This window comes from Aotus nancymaae, unplaced genomic scaffold, assembly GCF_030222135.1.
Source record: "Aotus nancymaae isolate 86718 unplaced genomic scaffold, 86718_ANA_hifiasm-v0.15.2.pri h1tg000083l, whole genome shotgun sequence".
NCBI lineage: Eukaryota > Metazoa > Chordata > Mammalia > Primates > Aotidae > Aotus > Aotus nancymaae.
Genome location: NW_026988498.1, coordinates 8,145,435 through 8,154,439, shown reverse-complemented (window position 1 = coordinate 8,154,439; position 9,005 = coordinate 8,145,435). Strand labels below are relative to the sequence as shown.

The window sequence follows — 9,005 nt, the reverse complement described above, 5'->3', positions numbered from 1 at the left end:
AACCCATCTCTACAAAAAATAAAAATAAAAATAAATCAGCTGGGTGCGGTGGTGTGCACCTGTAGTCCCAGTTACTTGGGAGGCTGAGGCAGAAGGATTGCCTGAACTGAGGAGATTGAGGCTGCAGTGAGCTGTGATTGTGCCACTGCACTCTAGCCTGGGCAACAGAACAAGACTCTGTCACTATATAAACAAAATAGGCTGCGTGTGGTGGTGCACACCTGTAATCCCAGCACTTTGGGAGGCCAAGGTGGGAGGACCACTTGAGGATCACGAGTTGGAGACTAACCTGGCCAACAGGTGAAACACTGTCTCTACTAAAAATACAAAAATCAGCTGGGTGTGGTGGCGTGCACCTGTAATCCCAGCTACTTAAGAGGCTGAGAATCTTCCTGAGGCAGGAGAATCGCTTGAACCAGGAGGCAGAGGTTGCAGTGAGCCGAAACTGTACCAATGCACTCCAGCCAGGGCGACACAGCGAGACTCTGTATCAAAAAATAAAAATTAAGGCCAGGTGCGGTGGCTCACGCCTGTAATCTCACCACTTTGGGAGGCTGAGGTGGGCGGATCACAAGGTCAGGAGATGGAGATCATCCTGGCCAACATGATGAAACCCCCATCTCTACTAAAATACAAAAAATTAGCCGGGCATGGTGGCACGTGCCTGTAAGTCCCAGCTACTTGGGAGGCTGAGGCAAGGGAATCGCTTGAACCCAGGAGGCAGAGGTTGTAGTGAGCTCTCCAGCCTGGCAACAGTGAGACCCCCATCTCAAATAATAATAATAATAATAATAATAATAATAATAATAAATTAAAAATAAATACAGACTGGGTGGAAGAGCAACGTATTTCATAGAAAGTATTTTATTATCAGAACAGTTTGGTTTCCTATGTTTAAGATCTACTTATTGTTATTTTTACAAGTAGCAAAGTCCCTCCGTTGTTTCCCCCAGGTGAATGTACTTGAATATAAAAACCAGCTGACGTCCACACTGGCCGCCCCACCCTGCATCAGGGTTAGCAGGAAGTTGTGGCTGATGAGCAGCTCCCAGAGCGGTGGGGGTTCCTCTTCTCCAGCTCCAGCACGCTCATCAGTCATCCTCTTGCTGATTTCTCTTCTATCAAAAAAAAACAAGATGCAGTTAAAACAGCACATGCTCCTTGGATGTCTGCACAGCCAAGATCACGTTTTCTGTCAGCAGGTGTAATTTTCTAGAGGTCCTGGCAGTGGATGGCAATGAAGGTGATTAAAAACTGTCATGGAAAACCATGCTTTAACTAATTCATAAAATAGTTTCATCACTTTGATTCCTGAGCAAATTATCCTCAGGTATTTGAATATTTTCTTCTCTTTCTTCTGTACATACAAAAGCTCCTACACAGAAATCCACTCAGAAATATGAATACTCACATTCCCTCAAGTAAAATCACCACCAGAGCAGAGGCTTGGTCTCCTTGAAGCCCACTAACAACATACACGCTTTCTTTTTTTTTTTTTTGAGATGGAATCTCACTTTTGTTGCCCAGGCTAGAGTACAATGGCACGATCTCAGCTCACTGCAACCTCTACCTCCTGGGTCCAAGCGATTCTCCTGCCTCAGCCTCCTGAGTAGCTGGGATTACAGGCGCCTGCCATCATACTCGGCTAATTTTTGTATTTTTAGTAGAGACGGGGTTTTGCCACATTTGCCAGGCTGGTCTCAAACTCCTGACCTCAAGTGATTTACCTGCCTCCGCCTCCCAAAGTGCTAGGATTACAGGTGTGAGCCACGGCGCCTGGCAATATGCACACTTTCTTCAAAGTTACAAGTATGCTGAAAAAAGTTCAAAAGGCACATACAGCCCAAAAACATGTTCTGTCATTCTAATCAATAAATTACGCCTTCAGCTCCTATTTCACATTCAATCAGAAAATGATCTAACTCAGTTACTCGGTTCCATTCATAACCATCAAAGTCTAGGTGATACAGGATTCAATGAAATATCATATAAAAGCCAATCCGAAGGTCCATTTGAAAAGACGGCCAGCACACTAAATGCACATAGACTTTACCAGCTTCAAGAAGTCTATTAGTTTGTAAGCGTCCTCCCCGGTAGAGAGGTCTACAAAGTCCTTGGGCAGCCGGTAACTCAAATAGGGGCTGGGCTGGACTGTCACCTCACTGTTTGTGCAACGGAAAGCTGGGGAATCCTGTACAAAGAAGAAAAAGGAGAAAGAATGTCAGTCCTTTATTTTTAGGCCTATTCTCCGAACTAAAAAAGAACCTAGCAGAACAATTTCAACTCCATGTTTTCTTCTGTGCATGATAAGGAGAAAGGAAGATTCTAAAGTTAAAATGGGCCAGGCACAGTGGCTCCTCTCTGTAATCCCACCTAGAGCACAGTGGCTCACTGCAGCCTCGACCTCCTGGGCTCAGGTGAACCTCATGCTTCAGCCTCCCGGGACTGTAGGCACACGCCACCACACTTGGCTGATTTTTTTTGCTTTTTAGTACACACAGGGTCTCACTATGTTGCCCAGGCTGGACTCAAACATCTGAGCTGAAGCACTCCTCCGCCTCAGCCTCTCAAAGTGTTGAGATTATAGGCTCAGTGGGCTGCTGCACTCAGCCAAAAGTATTATCTTCTTTTACTTTAAGACAAATTCTCCTCTGTTCTCAGGCTGTAATATAGTGGTGCGATCTCTGTTGCCCAGATTTCTGTTGCTCACTGCAACCTCTGCCTCCCGGGTTTAAGTGATTCTCCCACCTCAGCTTCCCAAGTAGCTGGGACTACAGGTGTGTGCCACCATGTCCGACTAACTTTTGTATTTTTAGTAGAGATGGGGGTTTCATTATGTTGGGCAGGCTAGTCTTGAACTCCTGGCCTCAAATGATCCACTTGCCTCGGCTTCCCAAAGTGCTGGGATCACAGGCATGAACCACCTTGCCCAGCTGCCAAAAAAAATTTTTTTTGAGATGGAGTCTTGCTCTGTCACTCTGGCTGATCTTGGCTCACTGCTACAACCTCTGCCTCCGGATTCAAGCAATTCAGGAGAATTCAGGCTGCCTCAGCCTCCCAAGTAGCTGAGATTACAGGTGCCCGCCACCATGCCCGGCTAATTTTTTGTATTTTTAGTAGAGATGAGGTTTCGCCATGTTGGCCAGGCTGGTCTCGAACTTCTGAGTTCAGGTGATCTGCCCACCTCAGCCTCCAAAAGTGCTGAGATTATAGACGTGAGTCACTACATCTGGCCCAAAACTATTTTTTAAAAGATATAAAATCCTCACAAGAGAAGACTACATAAAAATCTCGGGACACATAATTGCATATGTAGCACGATCTCATTTATTTACAAAGCTCTATGTATGTATTTAAATGCATGTTATATATCAAAATATAAACAGTGGTTCTCAAGGTGGTAGAGTCATAGCTGATTATATAATTTTCTTTAAGAATGAGCACGTTACGTTAATAGGCAGAAAACAGCTCTACAAAGTTATTTAAAGAAAGTTTGGCTGTGAAACTGAGAAGAAAGGAGAGAGTGGCGGGTGAAGAAACCAGGTTGAACACTGTTTTGTTTTTCAGATGGGCGATATCTGAATATGACTAAATCTGGATGGACAGAAGTTGGTACAGAGGAAGAGTTTGGAAACAGAGCAGAGGCCATCTGGAGAGAGAGGGGGACACAGTGTCCTAAGGGGAGATGAGAGAGGGGGACACAGTGTCCTGAGGTGGGAGATGAGAGAGGGGGACACAGTGTCCTGGGGGGGGGATGAGATAAGAGGACACAGTGTCCTGGGGGAGAGATTAGACTGAGGAAGAATAGATAAGCTTGTAGGTGTGATGAGAAATCAGCTAAGAGAATTCTCACCAGTAAGTTCCCTTTTCCTGGAAAAAGGAAGTTAAATCATCTGCTGCGAGGAAGGAAGGAAGATGGGAGACGTGAGGAGTGTGAAGGCATGAACCAGGCACTGTGGACATGGAGGAGAAGGCTGACAGGAAACTGCTGGTGCGCACGTGTGTCCCTGTTCTCCATCAGTCAAAGCAGGCGGGGCTGTGGTCAGAAGGAACAGACGCATGCGCTGATCTCGGACCAAGATTCCTCCAGTGGGTGTAACAGAAGCAGCTCAGAAAAAGAACTAAAAAAAGTGATCAGATGATCCTTACTTCTGTATATAAAGTGAAGTGGCACACGCTTCTTTGACCACCACCAGGGGCAAGTGAGCTATTAGTCAAGCTGTGTTACACGCTGCACGGCCCAAGGGTCCCGGCCACTGCTGCCTACCTATGTGTCTGAAGAGCAAGCAGTCAGCAGACTGGAAAGGTTTACGTTCTGTCTTAAAAATGCCTTACCTGCCCTTGAGCATCGACTTCACTGAAATCACCGTTTAAGTTGTTCTCAGATGTCAGTTCTTCCCAGGTGAACAGCAGTGAATCTGTGACTTCGCCAAATGGATTAAAATCAATTAGCCACACCTTTCCCTGGAACACAGAGAGGAAAAACAAAAACAAATACAGTCTGTACTCTTTCTTCTTAGAAAGAAATACTTTTTTATTCGAAGACAGGGTCTTCTGCTGTTGCCCAGGCTGTAGTGTAGTGGTGTGACCACGGTCTGCAACCTGAACCTCCTGGGCTCAAAGGATCCTCCTGCCTCAGCCTCCTGAGTAGCTGGGACTACAGGCATGTGCCACTACATGCAGCTAATTTTTGTATTTTTTTAGAGACAGGGTCTCATACCCAGGCTGGTCTCAAATTCCTGGGTTCAAGCGATCCTCTCACCTCGGCCTCCCAAAGTGCTGGGATTAGACACGAATCAAGTCACCCGGCCAGAAAGATAGTCTTCGTATTATTCTAATATTAAAAATCTTAGGACTTATTTCAAAAGATCATCCCTCTAGGTCCCATCTGATAAAGGGCCACCTGTCTGAATAGAGTAGACAGAGATCTAAGGGAGGGTCCCTGTGAATGTAGAAAGAAGGGACCCACAAAAGCTCTGCCTAAGAGATAACTTCCAACTCCAGCCTCAAACCACATTGGAACTTTAAATCCAATGCGGTGGCTCACGCCTATAATCCCAGCACTTTGGGAGGCTGAGGTGGACAGATCACTTGAGCTTAGGAATTCAAGACCAGCCTGGGCAACATGGTGAAACTCTGTCTCTGCAAAAAAAAATTCAAAAATTAGCTGAATGCAGTGGCACACACCTGCAGTCCCAGCTACTTGGAGGGCTGAGGTAGAAGGATCGCTTGAGCCCAGGAGGTCAAGGCTGCTGTGAGTCATGTTCACAACACTGCATTCCAGCATGGGTGACAAAGCAAGACCCTGTCTCAAAAAAAAAAAAAAAAAAATTCCAGCAGGAAAAGGAACTGTCACCCAAAGGCTCAGCGGCTATAGTCTGACCAAAGTGCTTTCCCCAGAGCCTTCAGTGCTCTGTTCAGGGGAAGCTGGACAGAGTTAGGCAGTGCCTGTGGCTCCAGAGAACAGCGCTCCTGACTTGGGAAGGGCTGCAGCCAACGCAGATTTTTTTTAAACATATCCAAGTAGAAGATGCTGTTTTCTTTTCTCCCTCCCCCTCCCTCTCCCCCTCCCCCTTCCCCTTCCTTCCTTTCTTCCTTCTCCTTCCTCCCTCCTTCCCTCCCTCCCTCCATTTCTCTCCCTCCCTCCCTCTCTCTCTCTCTCTCTCCCTCTTTCTCTCTCTCTTTCTTTCACAGTCTCACTCTGTTGCCCAGGCTGTAGTACAGTGATGCAATCTGGGCTCACTGCAACCGCCTCCTCCTGCTTCAAGCGTTTCTCCTGCCTCAGCCTCCCGAGTAGCTGGGATTACAGGCATGCATCAGTATGCTTGGCTAATTTTTGTATTTTTAGTAGACACAGGGTCTCATCATGTTGGCCAGGCTGGTTTCAAACTCCTAACCTCAAATGATCCTTCTGCCTTGGCCTCTGAGTGAGCCACTGTGCCCAACCCGAAGATGCTGTTTTCTTTCTCTGTGAATGTAGTAGGTGTTCAGTCTGCACAATAGAGCTTGACGGCATACAAAGGGGAGGTAAAAAAAAAACATGCCAACCTCTGAAAGAAATGTCTACCTCATCCTGTTCTGAAACCACAGTGGGCAATCTGGTGACTCGCCTCAGGGAAGGGTCACCTCTGAGCTGAGGGCACTGTGCTGAGGTAGGGCTGGGGCCTCTGCGCAGAAAACAGCACAGCGCTGACACACGGAGAGTGGGGGCGCATGGACCACAGCGCCAGGAATGACAGCCACGGCGTCTGATGATGAACACCTATCGCCATGAACTGGACAGGTATGTCCTTGAAAAGTTTTATCTTTGCTCCTTTTGACTTTTCTCACTGAAACATTTGTGTATTTGTGCCGTTTGGTTACTAATGAATTTGTTTTTTCTATAAATGTGTTGCTGTCATGTCCTGAGCGGGGGTGTGTGTGTGAAATTCCAAGCACCGAGGCCGCGGAGCCAGCATGCCTCATATCTGGCACAGTTTCTCAGCTGAGTGAGAGCAAAATCTTCAGAAAGATCAAACACTGACCAGGTGCAGGGGCTCACACCTGTAATCCCGCACTCTGGGAAGCTAAGGCAGGAGGATCACGAGGTCAGGAGTTTGAGACCAGCCAGGCCAACACAGTGAAACCCGGTCTCTACTAAAAATACAAAACTTAGCCGGGTATAGTGGCTCATGCCTGTAGTCTCGGCTACTTAGGAGGCTGAGGCAGGAGAATCACTTGAACCTGGGAGATGGAGGTTGCAGTGACCTGAGACTATGCCACTGCACTCCAGCCTGGGTGACAGAGTAAGACTCCATCTCCAAAAAAAAAAGAAAGATGGAACATCTTATTAGGACTTGCTTCAAATACCAGAAGCTTCTAGGAAGTGGCAGAGGCCCACTGCAGGATGTTTTCACCACACCCCATTTCGGTAAGTTCCTCATTGTATAAAAGCCCCAGGAGACACCCTGCAAATCTCTCTCGCCGCCTGAGTTGCTTCCTCACCTCCATTCAGCACCCACTTCTTCATTCCTGGAACTATAGGAGACACTATCAGCCATCAATGTACTTCTTGGTAATGATGTCGGCTTTATTTTGGAGAACACTGCTAAGATGTCTTCAATATATGTCACGATAACAAAATGGACATTTTCTAACCTCCAGACCCTTTCTACTTGACTTTTTATAATCAATAAAACCATCTCATTACTTTTTTAAATGGTTACATCATCTTTAGTACAGAAATATGCCACAATGCAAAAAACCAAAACATATTTTTTCCTTTTTTTTTTTGAGACAGAGTTTCGCTCTTGTTGCCCAGGCTGGAGTTCAGTGGCACAATCTGGGCACACTGCAACCTCTGCCTCCTGAATTCAAGCAATTCTCCTGCCTCTGCCTCCCAAGTAGCTGGCACTACAGGCATGCACCACCACGTATGGTTAATTTTCTGTTTTTGGTAGAGACAGGGTGTCACCATGTTGGTCGGGCTGGTCTCCAACTTTTGAACTCAGGTGATCTGCCTGCCTCAGCCACCCAAAGTGCTGGGATTACAGGCATGAGCCACTGTGCCCAGCCCAAAACATATTTTTAAGTGAAAACAAACCACCACTGTTAATTGGCAGTGTACTCTGTAACTCAGAAGCTATCTTCTGGTACAAAAAAATTAGTAAGCAATAAAAAAAAAACAGCTGTAATCAGGCTTTTATAAACTAGGAGAATCAGGACTTTATGGCTAAAACTTTTTTATTTTATTTTTATTTTTGAACAGAGTCTTGCTCTGTTGCCCAAGCTGGAGTATGGTGGCGCGATCTCAGCTCACTGCAACCTCCTCCTCCTGAGCTCAAGTGATTCTCCTGCCTCTGCCTCCCAAGTAGTTGGGATTACAGGCACCTGCCACTGCGCTGGACTAATTTTTGTATTTTTAGTAGAGACAGGGTTTCACCATGTTGGCCAGGCTGAGATCAGATCTCCTGATCTCAGGTGATCCACCTCCCTCAGCCTCTTAAAGTGCTGGGATTACAGGCGTGAGCCACCACACCTGGCCATAACATGTTTTTCATGTGACATATCAAGCACAAACATCGTGAGAAGTTAATTCTGCTTCGAGGAATCCAACAAGCAAAGAGCAGTCAGACTGTCCTTGTACCAGCTGACTGTCCCCCTACCCCAATCAAGCTCTAGGGACCAGACACTGTGTTGCGCACTGGGGTATGAAGGTCAGTAACACAGAATCAATTCCTCCCAAGACCTCAGGCTTGAGCAGAATCATATCTCCACCTCTTCAAAACAGAATCAAAACCATCCAGCAGTGGCAACGTGCAGGGTATTTTGCTTCAAGAGAGGCCAGAACGGGGCATTGTGACGGTGGAGAGCGCACAGGAGCACCTGCCTATATGTGCAAGGGAAGGCTGGAAATGCTTCCCAAGGACCTGGGCACCTGAGGGATAACAGCAATGCTCTGGGAGGAGAAGCGTGGTGCTGGTAGGAAAAGCGATCACATAAGAACAATGACCCTCACATGCAGAGGCCACGCCACGACAGCCTGATGTGGGAACAGGTTATTTTGGTTGGAGTGTGAGACATGTGAGGGCTCCAGAAATATGGCCAGCCCCTTATGGTAACTCTCAAGGCCTGCTGTTCCAAACAGGATGAAATTCATGCTACTTAACAAGCCCTTTAAATTGTCACTGAGATTATGAGGAAGACCGGGAAATCCCCAAGGGTTAGAAACAAGAAGAACCCAAAGCACAGAACTAAGTGCAGCAACTATACTGCTGTGGACACCATGGAAGGGTTTCCCAGCAGATCAGCCACAGGAAGGCAATTAGAACTTAGATACAAACTCCGGAGGGCTGCAGTCTCAGGAAACGGAGTGCCAGGAGACAGTTCTCCTCGCAGGAGACGATGCCGCTGTCTTTCTGTGAATGAGTTTTGCGGAGCATGGTAGGAGCAAATGAAAAAGCCAAAATGTAGGATCTTTGGGATTCTCACAAACAAAAGAAGCAGCCCACTAAATATGAACTCCA

The 9,005-nt window shown here is 46.7% G+C and overlaps 1 protein-coding gene across 2 annotated transcripts in view; it reads right to left on the bottom strand.

The window, feature by feature from the left end:
• Positions 1–846: 846 nt before the first annotated feature.
• Positions 847–9,005, bottom strand: part of CDC123 (cell division cycle 123) — a 48,522-nt gene continuing 40,363 nt past the window's right edge. For both annotated transcript variants that reach the window (XM_064369008.1, XM_012443424.2), the window contains 3 exons: positions 4,336–4,464; positions 2,054–2,191; positions 847–1,118 (listed from right to left, as the gene is read on the bottom strand). In XM_064369008.1, coding sequence (XP_064225078.1) covers positions 1,092–1,118; positions 2,054–2,191; positions 4,336–4,464 — 294 coding nt within the window. In that variant the 3' untranslated portion in view covers positions 847–1,091. The remainder of the gene's footprint in view (positions 1,119–2,053; positions 2,192–4,335; positions 4,465–9,005) is intronic.